General features: G+C 36.3%; 2 protein-coding genes and 1 long non-coding RNA gene across 5 annotated transcripts; 2 read left to right on the forward strand and 1 right to left on the reverse strand.

Annotated features, from left to right (window-relative positions):
- Positions 1–195: 195 nt before the first annotated feature.
- Positions 196–5,549, reverse strand: LOC117233452. Of its 3 annotated transcripts, none has more exons than XR_004493324.1 (7): positions 5,376–5,549; positions 4,677–5,311; positions 4,514–4,604; positions 4,088–4,414; positions 3,272–3,898; positions 550–643; positions 196–473 (listed from the first exon to the last, which is right to left on the reverse strand). It is a non-coding gene; the product is annotated as an uncharacterized LOC117233452 (long non-coding RNA). The 3 variants fall into 3 exon arrangements; XR_004493322.1 differs by lacking the exons at positions 196–473; positions 550–643 and adding exons at positions 2,736–2,769; positions 2,908–2,981; XR_004493323.1 differs by lacking the exons at positions 196–473; positions 550–643 and adding exons at positions 2,736–2,769; positions 2,908–2,981 and having other exon boundaries at positions 4,088–4,420.
- Positions 650–4,078, forward strand: LOC117233451. Its single transcript, XM_033493776.1, has 6 exons — positions 650–1,933; positions 2,005–2,411; positions 2,487–2,586; positions 2,670–2,771; positions 3,195–3,350; positions 3,833–4,078. Exons 1-6 carry the CDS (start codon positions 1,643–1,645, stop codon positions 3,890–3,892), a joined length of 1,116 nt encoding a protein of 371 aa, XP_033349667.1. The 5' UTR covers positions 650–1,642; the 3' UTR covers positions 3,893–4,078.
- A 139-nt stretch (positions 5,550–5,688) lies between the features above and the next one.
- LOC117233254 lies at positions 5,689–7,116 on the forward strand. The gene is made up of 4 exons (XM_033493381.1): positions 5,689–5,733; positions 5,797–5,898; positions 6,256–6,411; positions 6,863–7,116. The coding sequence occupies exons 1-4, from the start codon at positions 5,689–5,691 to the stop codon at positions 6,926–6,928; spliced, it is 369 nt and encodes a 122-aa protein (XP_033349272.1). The 3' UTR covers positions 6,929–7,116.
- Positions 7,117–19,880: the final 12,764 nt, after the last annotated feature.

Raw genomic sequence — 19,880 nt, forward strand, 5'->3', positions numbered from 1 at the left:
TCCTCCTTTTTTAATACGTTTTATGCTGATAGAGAAAAGTTTAACCTTTCCGAAGCTAAATATCTTAGGAAGAAAAAATATTGTAAAATACCGTTCTAATACCGTGTTTATATTTTAATAATTATCGTAATATTTTATCACTGTAACTAACGAACCATAGAACTTTAACTACGAATGAAATTAATAAACTGTTGCTATATTTATAAAGAACACAAATTTTATTTATTACACTACAGCATGTGTGGTATGGAATTCTCAACTTTAATTACTAAAGTATAAGACACATATTCTGTCCTATTATCATAGCCTTATTAATATTAGCCTATGGACGTTCGTGCCATTTCATATTCGTATTTTTACAAATATCGATATTGAGCAAATCCTGATTTTATCCAAATTATACCAATTAATATTATCGATATAAAATTTTAATCACATCGAAGACACGGTGTGCAAGGAGACGTTATCCTAGTCTAATAAATGAAGCACATAAATTCGTTAAAAAAAAGTGATTGGATGATCGGAGGAATAAAAATGTATGCAATTTACCATTAGATGCAAGAAGTATTGTTATTAACGCTATCCTTTGCTTGCAGGAAGTTATCATGGCATCGAACTCCATAGTGATGTGTCAGTACGAAATCTATAACAAAAAACAGGATTCTATTAAATTTACAGCTTTAACGATAACGATTGTACAAATACATAAAAATAAAAATATCGCTAACCCAAACCTAACACTAAATATGGATATCATATTCAAGCGATTGCCATATCGTCATTTAATCTTCTCCGATTAACAGGTTAATTAAGAATAATAAATAAATAACGAATTGATATAATTTCACTTCGTGTCCAAAGCTTTTCCCTTCTGTACCCCTTTGCGAACAATGATATAAGGCGAGTTGGAGAAGATGTATCCTAAATACAAAATATGTACTCAAGATTAGAAATCATAAGAAGATAATCACTAACGAAGTTCGTAATCAGTTATATTAATGAAAATATACATAAAAATTTTAATTCTTTTTTTTAATGCGTCGATTTGTTGCGTCTATGGTAATGAATAGGTTTAGTTGTAGATGTAATCACAAAACACTTGTTTTTCACAGCAATATCATTAAAAAGAATCAATTCGTTCAGTATCATTTACAAAAAAAAAAACACAAATCGATATAATTTTTAGATGCTCAGATAGAGAATTTTTCTGTTTTACATTTAGTTTTCCACGACGCGAATACTCCTGCACAAGATACTGAATATATGGCTTACATATGCAAACTTGTATTTTTAAAGACAAATTTGATACATGAATATTGCTCCGTGTATGTAATTACTTCCCTTTGTCTAGTAGTATGCACGTGCCAATGCATAATACAATCAATAATCACCATCCAGTCATCTAAGAACGCAAGAACTAACTGTTTTCCAATAAACGAGTCTTCCTACATATTATGTGTATCATTTATTAATTCGCACGTGCATACAAGACAACGTTACACCGGAAAAACCGTGCTTTTATAGGTACTTTCAAAGAAAACTAATAACTTCCTGGCAGCCAAGAATTTACTCGTCTCTTCCTAGTGTGTGAATTGAAACGTGTTTAATCGAATTCATTAGACGTAGGGGGTTCGTTGAGATTATGTCGAAACAAATAACACCGGAAGATGTAATCCAGTTTACCCGGCTCAGTGTAGCTTTAAGCTTTTGTTGGCCATCTGCTGACAACAGCGGTAGTTACAAAATAGCACAAATCTGTATTGTCATCAACGCTTTCCTGATCCTCCTGCCTTCGTTGTACTCCATTTATTTGTATTTAGTCGATATAAGTTTTCACTTGGAGGCTCTCTTCAAATGTATCAACTTAACGATATACACCACGCAACTTATTATTCAAACTTGTATATGTTGGATAAAGCGTGACAAGCTGCAAGTAAGTTCGACCTCGCGTCCCTTCGTCAATTAATTCGCGTCGAAAGCATTGATATTCAAAATATGTTGTAGCGTATAATTGATGAGATGGTGAAGTGCGTTAACGAGGCACAGAATTTCGAAAGAGATATTTTCATGGCACATATAGTAAAATACAATATTATTTACGTTGGTTACGTAGTCGCTATATATGCGACCCTGACCTTTTTTATATTTGGACCTCTAGTCTTACCGATTCCAACCCTAGTGGAAGTGGAGTATCCGTTTCAAGTGAATTATACGCCAGTAAATTTTATCATCTACTTGCATCACAGCAGCGCGTGCCTCGCTGTTACTGCACATTTATGCATAGGTGTGTTTGGTGCGCTTTTAATGTGGTTCGCTGCCGTAAGATTCGAATGTTTAGTCGTGGAAATTCAGAAAACTACGAACATTCGTATGTTAGTTGTTTGTATTAAAAAACAATTACACTTAAGAAGGTAAGAAGAATATTTTACCATGTGTGATTTAACAGAGACATTTGTGTTCGTTATAAACAGTTTCCCTGTATCTAGGTACGCCGAGGAAGTGGTTGGTTGCTTTCGCTTCATAATACTTTATGTGTTGGGAATGACAACGTTTACTATAACTCTATGTGGGATTTTATTGATAGTGGTATGTGGATCTTTTGGTATTTTCTGTTCGGTATAATGAATCGGTGATACAATTTCGTAGAATTTAAATTAGGACATTTACAGGATTCACCAGTAACTACGAAAGTGGAGCTCCTCGACGCTAGTGCTTTCTGTCTCATCCTCACATTCATGTATGCGTGGCCAGCTGATTATTTGCAAGACGCTGTAAGTATTTGTGTGCGATAATTGTATGACAAGTAGCAAAGAAAAAGTTTATGAAACGAATAAAAGCATCTCGTACGTGAATTTTTGCGTTAAGAAATATATTTCCAAATTTAATAACATATCGATACAAACTCACTCTGAGATGCAATCTGCTACGAAATTGTACTCCGTCTTCTTTGCACTCGAAATTGTAACTAACGATCTTCGAACCTGGAAACATATAGAAACGTATTTTTTTCTACGAATAAATAGTAAGTAAACGTCCACTTATCATGGCGTCGTGGACATTCGATTGATTACAATTTTACGACAAGAAACGTCAGTTGCAAAAATACTTACAATACCAAACAAATTATGTTTTGTTATGTATAATTACGTATTTCGTTATGTACATAATTACGTATAATATTGTCTAATTTTTAGAGCGTTAACGTTTCCAGAAGCGTATACTATATGGAATGGTACAAACAACCACTAGAAATGCAAAAGGACATACTCACCGCATTGGTCCATCAGAAACCAGTGACACTTTCTGTCGGTTGCTTTATGCCAGAGCTTAATTTACGTTTTTATTGTTCGGTAAGGCAAATCAATATCTCCAATGTCAATCATGATGGTGAATAGATTATCGATATTTATGTACTATCATTCGTTTTGACAGTGTATATATTTACACATTTTCGTGCATTCTTACTTGTTGCGTATTTACATACACCCGTTATAAGTATGTAATGAGTCTGAAGGCAAGAAACTGGGAAATGAATAAATTATCCTGTTAATCAGGTCGTAACTGAGTAAAAAAAGTCTACGGTCGTGGAATTAAAACATAATGATGTCATTTTGTTCGGTTTTGGATCGCGTAAATGTAAATACGGGATAATTGATAGGAAGGTTAATAGGAAGAAATATGAAGAAAGCTCGCGGAGAAATATAGAGAATATTAAATGAAGATATTATATTCAAGAGATTAGCAATGCGAGTGACACGTTATCTAGTTTCCTCTGATTAACAGGTTAATTACGAATACTACATACATAAATAACGGGTTGATATCATTTCAGTTCGTGTCCAACGCCTTCTCCTTTTGTACTGCTTTGCGTACCATGGTACAAGACCACTAGTATATCCTAAATACGTAATATGTAGTGAAGACTAGAATATGATAAAAGGATACTCATAAAGAAAGAAATTCCAAACTAGTTGTTTCAATGAAAATATACATTAAAACTCATTATTTTCAGGATGCATGCGCACGAAGAAAACCGTTAATATTACTGTAATATAATTTTGGATATTATAACAGCCACGTTACTTACATTACGCTTTTTGATAGTGTTCTAATTACCCGTTGTGTAGGGTTACGGGCTGTCCATTATTTCTTCCATAGATGGTATTGAACAGACAGAGGACCGCGTCGAATGTCTTCGCGTTGGTTACGCTTGTAATCACAAATCACCCGTTTTTTACAACTATGTCATGAGAAATCATCCAGACTCATCCTCAAAGAAATATAAGTCGATACAACTACTAGATGTTTAGATGGGAAACTTTGTTATTATTTTAGTCTTAGCTATACATATCGCCCAAGATACTAAATATATGGCATCGTGCACATATCCCACGTTGCATTTTCGAAGAAGGTTCTGCAACTTGAATATTGCCGGCTGTACGTAATAACGTGCCTTTGTGCCTCTCTAGTAACCAGAAACGTGCAAATGCATAATGCAATTAATAATTCTTACCATCGAAGCACCTAACAGTATAAGAACTCCGTACTTTCCAATAAACACGAGTTGTTCCTGCGTATTTTCAGTATCATTTATTGATTCGCACCTGCATACAAGGTAATGTTGTACCAGTAAGGGTATGATTACGAAGTTACGTTCAAAGAAAAGTAATAACTACCTGGCTCCCAAGAACCTGGACATATCTTCCTACTGTGCGAATTGAAACGTGTTTAGTCCGATTCATTAGATGTAAAAGTTTGTTGAGATTATGTCGAAACAAATAACACCGGAAGATGTAATCCAGTTTACTCGGCTCAGTGTAGCTTTGAGCTTTTGTTGGCCATCTGCTGACAACAGCGGCAGAAGCTGCGGCAGTTACAAAATTGCACAAATTTGTATTGTCATCAACGCTTTTCTGATTCTTGTGCCTTCGTTGTACTCGATTTATTTGTACTTAGACGATATAAGTTTTTACTTGGACGCTCTCTTCAAATGTATCACCTTAACGATATACACCACGCAACTAGTTGTTCAGACTTGTATATGTTGGAAGAAGCGCGACTCGCTGCAAGTAAGTTCAACCTCGCGTCCCTTCAGCAATTAATTCGCGTCGGAAGCATTGATGTTTGAAACATGTTGTAGCGTATAATTGGAGAGATGGTGAAATGTGTGAACGAGGCGCAGCAGTTCGAAAGAGAAATTTTCATCGCACATATAGTAAAATGTAACGTCCTTTATAGTGCTTATGTAGTGGCTGTTTATACGTCGCTAACCTTTTTTATGTTTGGGCCTTTGGTCTTACCGATTCCAACCCTGGTCAATGTAGAATATCCGTTTGAAGTTAATTATACACCAGTAAATATTATCATCTACTTACATCACAGCAGCGTATGCCTCACCGTCACTGCACACTTATGCATAGGCGTAGTTGGTGCGCTCTTAATGTGGTTCGCCGCTGCAAGATTCGAATGTTTAGTCATGGAAATTGAGAAAATTACGAATATTCGTATGTTGATCGTTTGTATTAAGAAAGAATTATTTTTAAGAAGGTAAAGATAATGTTTTATGTTGTTTGATGTAAGTTAGTCTTTGATGTAAGTTTGTCTTCGTTTTTAAGTAATTTATCTCTGTCTAGATACGCGGAGGAAGTGGTCGGTTGTTTTCGCTTTATAGTACTTTATGTCTTGGGAATGACAACGTTTACCATAGCTCTGTGTGGGATTTTGATGATAATGGTATGTGAATCTTCTGGTGTTTTGTGTATAGTATAAGGAATCGGTGATTCAATTTGTAAACAGGATTCTCCAATAACTACGAAAATGGAGCTCGTTAACTCTAGTGCCTTCTGTCTCATCCTCACATTCATGTATGCGTGGCCAGCTGATTATTTGCAAGACGCTGTAAGTATCTGTATGTGAGTAAGGATAGTAACTGTAAAAAGTTTCATGCATCAGATAAAAACATCCCGTGAATATTTTCGAATTATTCGGTAACACATCGGCACAGACTTATTGTCAAACCCAGGCCGAATCGAAATGGAACTTCTCGTCCTCCTCACCGGAAATTATTTCCAACTATCGTCGGACTTTAAAACACATAGACTTCCATATAATAAATACGCAATAAAATATCCATCGTCGAAACTGTTCGATTGATTACAATGTTGCGTCAAGATATTTCTATCTTGTACATAATTCCTTGCGTTATAAATTAAATTATATTTTTGTCGCGTATAATTAATCTTGCATAATTTTCAGAGTGTGAACGTCTCGCAAAGCGTATACGACATAGACTGGTACGAACAGTCTTCAGAAGTGCGAAAGCACATGCTCAACGTGTTGGTTCATCAAAAACCGGTAACACTTTCTGTCGGTTGTTTTATGCCGGAACTTAATTTGCGTTTCTTTTGTTCGGTAAGAGAAATCAATGTCTCTTTTGTCAATTATAATAGTCAATAGACTATCGATATTTACGTAATGTTTAGTCAGTGTATATGTTTTTATATTGCTTTGCATTCTTATTCTCTGCTTGGATATAAATATATAATATGCACTGGTCCGCAGAGAAGAAACTGTTAAGGGAACGAATTAACTTGTTAATCAGGTAGTCATTGAATAGAAGACTCCTACGATCATAATATTAAAGCTTACTAAATTCATCTTATTCGGTTTTCGACACTGCAAATGTAAACGTCGCATATGTAATTAGAGTTTGACGGAAAGCATGCAAAAATATATAGAGCCCTAAATAAAGGTATTATGTTTGAGGGATTACCAATTCGAATAACGATTACAATACCTTTCTCTAATTAACAGGTTAATTACGAATGTTATATATATAAATAACAAGTTGATGTCATTTCAGTTCGTGTCCAACGCCCTCTCCTTCTGTACAGCTTTGCGTGCCATGGTACAAGACGAGTCGATATAAGTGCGTCCTAATAACATAATACGTAATCAAGATTAGCAGTCACAATATAGTAATCACGAATCAAGTTTAGAACTAATTGTATCAGTGAAAATATACATTAAACGTAATTGTCCTTTTTTATAATACATACGAACGTGTATGAATCGTTAGTATGCACAGTGGTTGTCACATATAGCAAAATGTCACATGCCTTACCGTTTTTACATAATTATTTAGTTCGAGTAAAACATAGTTGTTCGATACGCATTTGCGATTTTTTTACGCTTCAATTCCTAGTCTTACCGATCCCAGGTATGGTGAAGGTAAAAAGCCTTAGACAGTTTTTTCATTTCTTAAATAATTCTGTCTAAATAACCTCGAAATTAGGATGCGAAAATAAGTGGTCGTTAAATATTTACTGCTTCCCGGACTATGCCGACTTTATCATCTTTGCCTTGTGTTCACCGTAAAAAATGCAGAGGGCGTAAGAAACACTGCGATTTTTGTGCACGTCGGTATTTCAGAACCTGGGACAGGAAGTCTGTACGTACGTGCGACAAAACTGCGAGTTCCTAATGTCAAACAGGCAAAATGTACATGACTACTGGTGGAAATAAAATTAAATTGAAAAAGGTAAGAAACATACTTGTTATCATACGTTCGATGCTTTAGTACGTGTACGTTGTACCAGGTGACGCTAGTCGGATGATCAGTGAATCGTTGAACGAAGCGCAGAAGCGGGTATTATTTCTGATAGTTGTTCCTCGTTCAATGCTGACGATGACCGATTTCGTCGGTAACGTGGTACGATGTTACATAAACATCAAACGGCGGTGCTTACGTAATTGGAGGTTTAAGGCACCGGGAGAGGTGCGCATAACGCAACGAATAAACCGTTCGTCGTAAGCGAAATATTTACACGCTCATGTAACCAACCTCTTACGCGCGCGAATGGCTGTACCGACCCTCTCCTATATGTATAATGCGACGCTACAAGGTAAGAAGACCCGTTTCGTAACGTGCCGTGAACGTTTCAAAGTCAGCGATTCCGTTCCTCTCGCACATCATGTTTGATTACCAACGAAAGCCAAACAAAAATAAGGATACACGTTGGCCAATGAGCTTGTTCGTTTATCAAGAACCGCGAATTTTCTCAAACGTAATACCTGAAAGTAGATTAGGGATTTTAATAGCCGCGTCTTCGTTCGAATTTACATAACGTTCCGATAATTTCTATTCGTTCCTCGAATACTCGGGAAAAGTCTACCAATTATAACTCCGTCTAAGATTAAGAAATTCCTTTAGGTCCTATAAGTATTCCGATATGTTAATTTTAACCTATTAAATCGATCATAATGTGATCGAAGAAACGTAACTTTTATTTTAATTTTCAACGAGCATCATATTCCAATAATAGCAATTACTCGCTAAAAATTGTAACGCATCGAAATTATGTTATTAGATAGTTAGATCATAGATGTCCCCTATAGCGGTTAGCAGGCGGGGAAAACAGAGCGCGCGAAACGCGAGGTCAACTTTTACCCCACGAATTGTGCAACAGTCAGCCGCACCATGACCAGTTTCGTTTATTTTCTTCACGTAACCCAGATACACACCGGCTATCGACGAATATCCTGAATATCGACAATTTGTAACACTTCTCTCTCCCTTCTCGCGCCTTGTAATCAGCAGCGTTTACGTAATGTCAGTAATATAACCAAATGTATGTAACGCTTGCATAAGGTAAACCCCTACCCTGCCTACGCGCCGACTGACGGCGCACAGCCACGGCATAATCTATTGTTTGGCAATAGTTATAGTTCGTTGTGTAACGGACTAGTTAATGGAGACGATCGATAGGTAACGCGGCGCTGCGTTCTCCGATTATGCGACGAAAGCAAAAATTTAGAGCGACGAAGGAACAAGTAGATCCGCGAGATGCGCACAACGAAGAAAGACGTATAGAGGGAGTCCCGAGTCTTGTTTCGACGACAGGCGTGTTAATGAATCTGTCTGTCTGTAGTTATCAAATCGCGAATACGATCCGTATAATTTGAAAAACCACGTAATCTGAAACATTCGAACAGTTTAAAACTTTTCACCCGATACATAGAATCCTTGCTTCGAACATTCTGTTCAGATATTTGAAGTTCCTCGTGACTTTTGTCTTTTAAATGAGGTTATATCGCAAACGTTTGAAATTAAACGAAGGAAGACGAAGATAGCACGAAGAAAATGACGAAACCTCAGCTTCCTTCGATCTTGAAATAATAAGACGTTTTAAATAAAGGGGAATGATACTCGTGACGTAACAATAGGAATAAGAGACTTCTAATTATCTGTCCTGTGCTTTTTATAGGAATCTTGTTTATTTGTTTCTTGCAAATAGAGAAGGGCAAGTTTACAGGAAAGAACTCGCGTTCGATTCGTTCTCTAATCTCGTTGTTTCACCCAGCTGAATGTAGACTAATGATTTCGCGCGTGAGTTACAATGAGTTCGCAATAAAGTTACAGCACAGATTTTTACGCGATCGCGGATGATCGATCAGACATTGTAAATACGTAACGAGAATTTAATGAATGTTACCACAGAAATCACGTAACCCGATGCGTCTTCGTCGTTGATTACGCCGTTTTGTAATTATTCCTTTGTTTTACGTCTGATAACGATTAATGGGATAACGATTATAGGTTCCTTTTTTATTTGGTTGCATGATGTGATTCCGAAGCGAGGATTTTTGTCTCTTACGATATTGATAAACTACTTGTATAGAATCCAACATGTTATTTATTAACAAACGTTATATTATATACGTTTAATAGTATTTTAAATCAGAGGTCACAGATAATTCGCAAAACGAGTTTGGTTAGCGTTCCCTAAAAATTACATTTGAAATAAACAAACCATAGAGACAAGTAGGATATAGTAGGGGAAATAGTTCCCTAAAGAGAAGCGACCTCTGTGTGAAAATTACAAAAATTTACGTTTTCCTAAGATAAAGTTGGTTTCCTCATGATTTAAAAATTTATTTTTAACGTATTATATTCATCGACGTATAGATATCATACGCAATATGAATAAATAAATAGATTTCACGCTATGATATGCTAGCTTCATTGCTATGTTATACAATACGTTTAACAACGTCTTATAGTATACTATTTTTATAAGCAATCTATTTTTGGAGATTCCATTGTTTTTCTGCATAGTAAATTTATCGAGGGGATAAATGCGAAATTATCAACTCTGAACACGAAAGGAAAACATTACGAAACTGTCTGGCGATGAGTTTAAGTGACGTCCACACTTCTTAATGGTCACTTTATATAACAATTCTACGCCACTCAATATCTCGAGCGAACCACTTGCTTCTTTGGCACTAAACGCAAACGCGTGCAATATTATTCTGTTTGCTTATTGAGTCTACATAAATGCACTAGGGTATTCCAGACGCGTAATTCGTCGTACATGCACTGGCTGATTGTAACTAATGAAAAGAAAGCAGGTTCCGTCGTAAACGGAAAATCACGAGGATAAATTTGATTCGTTTGATTAACGCCTTAACGTAAGTACAATAAAATGATTAAGTGAGATTATCTCGCTTTATAGAGATTATATGTTACACATACTTTTTATGTTCATTCTTCTTTTATTAATATTCGTTAAACAGACTGTACGAACTATAATATCATACAAAGGTCTCCTTATTATTCGCAATTTCTTTTCGTTGCCTACAAAAAAAATATTGCTTTTCTTCAAAATGTCTTCATCTTGTTAATCATAAGTATTTTGTAATTTCCGTAGTTTACGTTATCAAGGATTAAAAAGGCCATACATAGAACAGTATATACTGCTAGCTTCTAATTTATTAATGATTCAAATCAACGACAAATTTAATACAAATCGTCGAAATTCGTTCAAGATCAAGTGACATATCGATAGAAATCGCAACGAAAGGAATAATTATGATCATTGCGGGTACCACTTTGCCACGATAATGATTGTGCCATCATTAACTTACACGACAATGATTACGTTTACCACGGCTGGAAACTCGCAGAGCTCGTAGGAGTTGATTAATCTCAGTGATGCACGCGACCGCCCGACAGAACACGATACCGACATTTAAAACAACATGCGATCTTTACCTTACTTTACTTTACGATCTGTCTTGAACGCTGTCTGTCTTTTTTCCGCGTATATCTTCGCGTACATAGGCGTCTATAAAACAGGTAGGCGCCATAATATGGAAACGTATTCAATAGAGACACGCAGTGAAAAATTAACTCATTTTGTTTTACGTGTTTCTCATTATGAAACAGTGACCGCAGCTGTCAATGCCAGCTGATAGAAACATCGCGTTACTGAATTTAAACGACAAATAAAGTATTCGTTGGATAAATACATTCGATACAAAACAAATATTATCTCTGTATTTTTCTATCAAACGATACTTAGATCTTCGATCGTGTGAAATGACTTTCATTGTTTTAACATTTTTTCATATTTTCTATTTTATAATAATTTTTTGATAAAGAAGATTGTTTATTAACGGGCTCGAGAAGTTCGTAGAAAGTTCTTTCGGGCGATCTACGATCGTAGTCTCTCGTTTTTAATTATAAATTAGATTAGTTATTTATTCGATTGAGGCTATGTAGAGAAATTTCAGTTTCCTAAATACAACGCTAGTGTCGTAAATAGTAAATTGCTTTTCATTATCCAAATTATTGCTCGATGTATCATTCATCGAATCAACCGGCAAGTTCTATAATTCCTATAAATGTCTCGTTCCTTCTGATTTATGCGACTACGTGTAATTTCAGCGTCGGATGCAGCTGAGTGTCGCAAGAACATCGGGGTTAAGAGTTTTCTAATCGGATTTGTCGAAAGCTGTGGTTCTGCAACCACCATAATCTGCATTGCAACGCAGTTAAACTGATTACTCGGACGTACCAACGATCGTTTCGTCTGTATATCGTTGCTATAATACCTAATTCTGTCAATTGACGATGGATAAGTATTAAAGTATCGCAGATAAAATGCTAAAAAGAAAAGAATGATTTCCCTGTTGAAAAGTTTTACAGTGAACACTATTCTTCGAGATAGGTTTATGGATGTACCTTTGGGCATTTACGTTTCACCGTATAATTATTTGAATTCGTATTACAATGATGCATTGCTGTATTGTGTCTGCTTGTTTCTTACAATTAGAACAGCTCTTGAATTGTTGCATCACTGCTGTCCGAATTGACTGATATAGAAGACAGCTCCCCTAAAACCTTCTTGCGAGTAAAGCGAAATGTATACCTTCTGAGCCAAGACTCCATTAAATCATTCCCTTAGCGCCTCTTTTCCTGTTACAAACTTAGACGCTTTGATGAGTCCGAGAAAAGAGAAGTAATTGAACGTTCTTTAAAAACAAGTCGTTCTCACACAACTATCTCTATGAAAGTGACACAAATATCCAAGCCAAATATACACAGAGAAAACAATATCGATATTAGCTCTTAAAAATTATCATAATCGAAGGTTTACAGTAACGTGTCGTTTTTTTAATTAAAAAATTAGTAAAATTAAACAAGTGGAATTAAACGTTTTATTATTATCCAACACTAGATGTAAAGTAGAAATATTATCGTTCGCATATTATTATGAAACGATGGTTTTTTTAACTAATTTTACTCCGTGACATTCTTTAAGGGTTAATATCTCGTTCTCTATATAACAATCTTACAATTTGATTTTTATCGTACGGTTTCGTCTGTCTTCGACTTTTTGATCACATTGTATGTGGGAAGTTATTCTCTACCTAATTGAAAGAACGTCGGACAGCACTGGTAGACCAGCCACGCGACAACGAGGCCACGATAATTCCGTTATTTTTATTATCGATTCGCCATAGGTGCCTTTCCGAACAATACGCAGTCGTACGCTTTTAAAGCTCTTTACTCCCACTCGTCTTACGTAAGTGACAAGTCAAAGCCGGGATACTTTCACGTGCAGATTTTTGCTCCCCATTGTAGTAAACTGTGACCGTGTGTTGCACTGTTTAACCACGACCAATTGTGAGAACGCAATCGTTGCATACTTACCTATGATATCATGCGCTGCTACACAACCAAGCGTGTTTATTACGCAAAAACGAAACTGTTACGATTTCAACGCTGTAGTTTCCAAGCTGGAGAGGAGAAGAGAATAATAAAGATAATTGTCTGGATTGTGTTATTTGCACTTTTGTGCTTGTCATATGACGGCATGGATATGTTGGAATATTCAATACTGTGGGTTTGTATGTATTCATGAGAAATTGAAGAAAGTGCATAGATCAAACGATTCTCTATTCAGATCCCATTTCTCGAGTTATATTCATACCGCATTCTCTTCTCAATATCTATATTTTGTTATTTTACAGAAAAGTTTTCAACGCTTTTCGAATATCGTTCAAAGATTTTTTCAATTTGGAACAATCTACAGTCGCTAATTTTCTTAAAGTTTACGTTAAGCTTCGTGACTGTATCATCTTATCCGTATCACTTACCAACTATTTTCAATTTTACAAGCTTGTGTCGTATAATATACTTGTTAATAAGGTAACAGTAAAGTAATAAGGTGTTAGGTTGCTAATAGAGAATTCATACTACCTTCATTAATGCACTATATCGTATTTACATACGTACGTATAGGTAAACGTTTAAGCCTTCGTACACAGCGATTACGATACGCTTTTTGTTCTTTCCGCTCAAGATGTTTACACATCTAAATACCTAAGTCTAGACAAGGGCTAGTTTTCAATGATAACCAGCGTAATATACTTCAGGAATAAAAGGCTGCGGTCATAAAGCAACGAGTTAATATCTCTGGCAATGAGTAACACGTTAATCTTTCTGCTTTATTGTCTACCGGAGAACTCGTGATTCAGATCTGTCCTTTGTGAATAATTTTCTATGCGACTGGCAGCTGTTGCGACGTGACCTATTATAATAGGAAGATAACGTCTAGGCTCTTACGAGATCGCTATAAAAATTCTGTTACGTTCTTTGTTCAATTACTCTGACAAATATTTCACTAGTGATAGATTGCACGCTTCCACGTCCAACGACGCTTGTAGTATACGCATATATAATTCGAACGATCGTTCCTTTACTCAATAGTGTTGTAACTCAAATATGAAAACTGCATTCTAAAAAGGAAAGACAAGCGTATAAATAACAGATCTAAATTGTAAGGGACTGTCTATAACTAGACTACCGACGTTTATACACGCGTAAACGTACAAAAATATCTAGGATACCCATAATGGGTAAAAAATTAAAAAATTATAATTGTAGTTTCATGATAATGTTGAATTTTACGTTTAATTTTTGAAAAAAGAATAAATTAATATATAAAAAAAATGGAAGATGGTTAAAATGCATTAAGTATGTTAAATACTCGATTTTTATAACTAAACCAGATATAGTTTGCGTAAAAGGTATATGGCGGTATTCATAGCTCGATCGAATAACATTCACGTAGGAGTCTATTGCAAGCACAGCTAAATAATTACGAACAGTCCTCTATTAGCATATCTGGAGCAACGTTCAATTACGATAACGTAATCCTTTCTAAGCCGACAAGCGGCAAATCCGGTGCTCGTCGCCCTTCTCACGATCCGATCCGTTTGAAATTCGTTTCGCTGCATCGTAAACGCGGGATAAGAGACGAGATCGGCACGATTTGCCTGATTTATGCGCCATGCAACCGCGCCTCGATAACTCGTTAAAATATCGTCCACGGTAGGTACACAAGACTGTGACTTATGATAGAAAACTAACGTTAAGCGAAACGTGATTTTTCACCTTTAAGGAAAATTTATGTACTTCGACGCGAAAAAGTTTCGCCTAATTGACGCGTTTAACCTATCGTTACGGTAGTACACATTATAACTACGTATTATGGGTGCACCTATTATGTTCCATATAGTACACGTATTTATGGATATACGGCGGAGATGTTATTGTCGATATAGCAGAGGTGTTATTCTCAGCCTGTTAGTTTCGAACGTAATTGCAAATTTAGATACATTGAAATCGTATTTATATCGTGTATAGGTAGAAATCTAAAATTACGATCAAGCAAATTATCCTCCGAGCAAATGATCGTTTATATTTTGTGTATTTTCGATTTATTTGATTAAACAAAGATTTTAGTGAGTTAGAAATATTTCATAATGGTTATTCAATTAATCGTTATTGCTTCAGTCAATTTTACACATGCGTATATCATTTTCGTAACAAATAACGAATAAATTAAAATTTCTTTTTACATCGAATCACCGACATTTTCCTGTTGCAACATTTGCTAGTCTCATCCAAGAAAACCTGTTATGGTATTTCTAAGCAAGATTCATGGACGTATTACCATTAAATTTATATAATATGCACGTGTACTTGCACACTGCGACACCTTAACCGGTTCGGTTGAAAAATTGACGTTAATACTCGCTGCCAGAAATGTGTTCGATCGTGCTTGACTATGCACAATAAACAGTGGCAACGATTCGTAAAAGTTTTTACGATCGGAAATATAAAAGCAACGTCTACAATGTTCACCGGTTCTATTGTGCGACAAATGTTGCTCGATCAAGTTAACACGCCACGTTGACACGCGCCGTTATGTAACGTCATTGGAATCCAAAAAAAATCTAAAATCCATCTGGAAATAGAAACTCGATCGAGTCACGCTCGATCGTGATAATCGTTCGTTCGCCTACGCTTCTGTCTTTGATTCGATCCGAAAAGTTCAATGGTCGATCCATCGTATTGCGCAAAGCCATTGTGCAACGATCGGAAGGAACTGAAAAGCACAGAGATAGCGTGGCAACGTACTTGTGCATTTTCGATCGCCTATCGATCCATCGATGCGTTCCCTCGCCGCGTTTCGACATCGCGGCGTAAAGTTGAAAAAGTTGTAAATTGCGCATCCGTTTTGATATAACCGTCGACTACAACGCGAGACGTCGATAAAAAGCGAGCCGTCGTGTCGCGTCGATTGACAAATCGGCGACAAAAAGAGAAGGCATTGTGCGTGCACACCGAAGCACAATGGAGATTCTCATTAACGAGGCCTTTTAATGACGGTAATGAGCGGCTCGCGACCGGTTTCGAAACGACACCGGATGCACGCGTAGGGTATCGCTGTTAAACCGCGTTTACGCTGATGCAATACTTGACGCATGCAAAGCATACAATATTCCGAATGATAGCTAATATTAGTTATTGACGATGACTGATAGCGGTCTCTTAAACTAGAGATATTGTACAATTAATATCAGCGAAATGATTTGTCGAGAACTGTGTTTAGTTCATCGAATTTCATATATCTGTTCGAATTTGACGTTATTGAACTTTGTGCACTTATTTATGTATAGAGTTCATACGTATTGGGATTCTGAATTTAACCCTAATAGATTATGTTATCTAAGAGAAATATTTTTTAAAAGTCACTAATCCATGTAATTATCTGACAACATGACAGAAAATTGTTATTAAGGAATGAATATATTTCGTTCGATCACTCGAATCAAAATAGCGTCTCAGCAGGATTTTTACGGGCTCGTTTCTACGTACAAACTGAAAATCACCTAATACACGATAACGTAAGAGTCGTTAAATGCATTAATAGCCGTTACGCAATAACCCATATCTATATAAAGTTACTTAATGTCACGACAAATAATATCGCGACAACGTACTATCGCAAAATGCAAGTTCGACAACGTGTTTCGAGGATAATGTTTCCTATCTATCGGTTGGAGGAAGTAACATTATATCATGTCACTCTCTTTCGAAAGTGACACTGCATTGCTCGCAATTGTACGAGTAAATCAGAAAATATACGATATTTTTATCGTATGCCGATTTTATTTTCTTCACAAAAGCGCATTGGGGAATCTACCTGCTACTGATACGAAAAATGAGTCTGTTAGGTTCGAATATAATTGTGTCTTTCTTCCACGACAGGAAAACATTGTAACAGAAAAATATTGTTCGTTGCAGCAAAAATTATGAAATTACGTATCACCAAATTCGGTTACGGTATTTTCACCGAATTATAGCGTTACGTAACTTCCAAGAATCGTCGTGAGCGCATCAAGAAAACGACTCTAACGTTTCCGCCGTAACATCGTCGAAATTCTCTTTTCTTCTCGCTTCCCCCCTCCCCCCCCCCTCCTTTTCTTCTGTAAGACGATAATAGTCGTAAAGCAGGTTACGCGTCGCTCTTACGCCCGTGGGCACCAATGTAAAGCTCACCTCGTAACATCTAACTCGAAGGAACGTGTTACTCAACACGCTTGCTGATTGTTACGTGAGCGGTAGTTCTGTAACAAGGCGTTACAGCGTCCCTCGTTACGAATTCGTTGGATCAAGCGTGAAACAAAACGACGTGACTTAAATATCGACGTTACGTTCGATAGCCACGACAGCTGATTTTCTGTTCGAGTTAACCCATGGAGGAATATGGATCAATTTCCACGAACACTTAATACGATCCCGTAACCGATGATAGAAGATCAGAGAGAGAATTCTTCGCTCTCCGTTCCTCGCAGATTTATGTAAGACTAGCGCAATTCTTTCTGCACCTGGATCGTAGGTAATTCTCTTTAGAATCACTCGTACAACCACTTTTTCCTCGTAGCTTCTTTTAAGATACTTCGGGAAACGAGAACTCTCCGAGTTCTCCGTCCTTTCTAATAAACCGAAGAATCTTAGCTTGATCGGAAGAAATTCAACTCGCAGATTATTCGTTTATAACGTGTAACACGCAAAAGAAATATCGTTTACACGTAATACACAAAGAAAAGACAAGAAGATAAAGGTAAGCTTCATTTCTTCGTGAAACAGAGATCATCGTGCGCCGTAAACATTAAAATTTATATTCCAGTCATTATCGTTTTCATGGTGCAGGAAATGCCGGTCGTATCTCACTCGAGACACGAAACAACCGAGAACAGTTTTGATACGCAACATTGTACCTAACACATCATCCTTCACCTTACTTCATTTATCTTCTAATTTTACCGCGTCTACTTGTTGCTTCACGGATTGGTTCTTGCCACGGAATCATGTCCATTGGTTCACGCGTGAACTTCTCTGACATGAGAAAAAATACAGCCGCGATTAAAGATTGGTCCGAATGAAAGAATTTGAATGAAAGAATTAATGGCTCTCGAAAAGTTTCGTAATCCAGAGACTATAAAGTCGTATTCACGATGAGATTTTATTTTTGGAACTTTATCTTTGGAATTTTTGACAACCAGAAGCGTATTATTAGCAATTTATTTGCTGCTCACTGGCGTTAGTTAGACGATGATTTAGCAAACTTTTAAGTAACACACATACGCTACAAGTAGCTTTATAGATACAAATTATTTAAAATATACAGCATATACATATACATATGAAATATACATTCAATCTCATAAAGCGATCAATTTCCCCATTCCAGTTATAATTATTTCGGTTCTGATTTCCCAATAATTCTTGTTTCCATATCCTGGTCGAATTTTATTTTAATTCTGTCTATTTTTTTCAAACTTATCTAATTACATCATAGACAATATTGAAACATTTCACAATCACGTTGACTACATAGTTTAATCAGTCATACACTGTACTCTAATTCCAGGTACCGTGACCAAACGATTCTTGTTCACATTTTACATTCCATCCTTTCAAATATTCATGCAGTATTATTATTATCACGTTTTCATTGTGGGTCAATAGTACAGAAGGAACAGTTAGCTCGTTCTATCTATAGATACACAATATGTATTCGTTTCCTATAGAATGGTATGACACTTAATCACGATTTAGTGTTCAATTGAGTTCAAATTAGATTACGTATATAGCCTTTAGTTGCAGTCGAGGTTTTTATATAGAAACCTAGTAATTCGATAGCCGGCTTCTAATTCTTAATAAGTCTTAGAAATAAAAATGCCCTGCAGTACGTAAGTTTCAGGTATGCGAGTAATTAAGCTAACCATTCGTAAAAATGTGGTTGATTCAGATAAGGTGATAACCGAAGAAGCACGCGTCCAGCAAGGACTGGACCAGCATACCATGCATTATGCGTGTTCCATAATTAATCGCGCCACGCCCTTGCCAGAAGCTTCGAGGACTGGGTGCGTAATCTTATGCACATCTACCGCGTATACGTAAACGCATTGAATGTTCAGGATTCGTTTCTAAAAGTTTCGGTGAAGAAAGATTCTTCAACGTGAAAGACGAATGGCGGACGTGTTTCACGGATAGGAAATTTGGAAGACACACGACATTTCTTCGTAGAGGTTTGTGGAGTTGTGCTCCTAGGAGGAACGAATACGTAACGTTCAACACAATAGTTGTAGACACAGTATTTAAAGTTACAACTAAGAAAATAGTCAGAGCTATTGGATTCCGATTTTTGAGAATATAATTACTGTAAATGCATCAACTGCTGAGTGAGAGTTGGTAAATTGTGAGAGAAGGAACTGTTGTTAGAATGGAAGTGACGATGCCTTGCTTAGACGTGATCAATGGTATTTCATTTCGAAGAGTTTCTCCGTTGAACATAAAAATTTCGTTCGGTAAAAATAAATTTATTTGCGGATAATAAAACGTCAAACGAAGGAGATAGAGGGAAAATCAATACTATATGGAAGGACAAATTACGCAAACACGAAACATGCGTAGTATCCTCGCATCATTTTATTTCGATTTATTCATTCGGGAAGTTAAAATGTTATCTATGAGATTGTAAAATTGAAAGGTTTTATGTAATATATGAAAACAAGAAACAGAGAGTTAAACATTATGAAAAAACGATGACCATCGAGACACTCTTTTATACTTAATCGCTATTGACGCAGTGAACGAATATAAATTGTATTTTTTTGTTTGCCATTTTGAATGAAATTTAATAGCTCGTTGGAGCAATCGATTTGTATAAAAC

The sequence above is a fragment of the Bombus vosnesenskii genome, unplaced genomic scaffold (assembly GCF_011952255.1).
Source record: "Bombus vosnesenskii isolate JDL3184/JDL3185 unplaced genomic scaffold, Bvos_JDL3184-5_v1.1 scf7180000013295, whole genome shotgun sequence".
NCBI classification, from domain to species: domain Eukaryota; kingdom Metazoa; phylum Arthropoda; class Insecta; order Hymenoptera; family Apidae; genus Bombus; species Bombus vosnesenskii.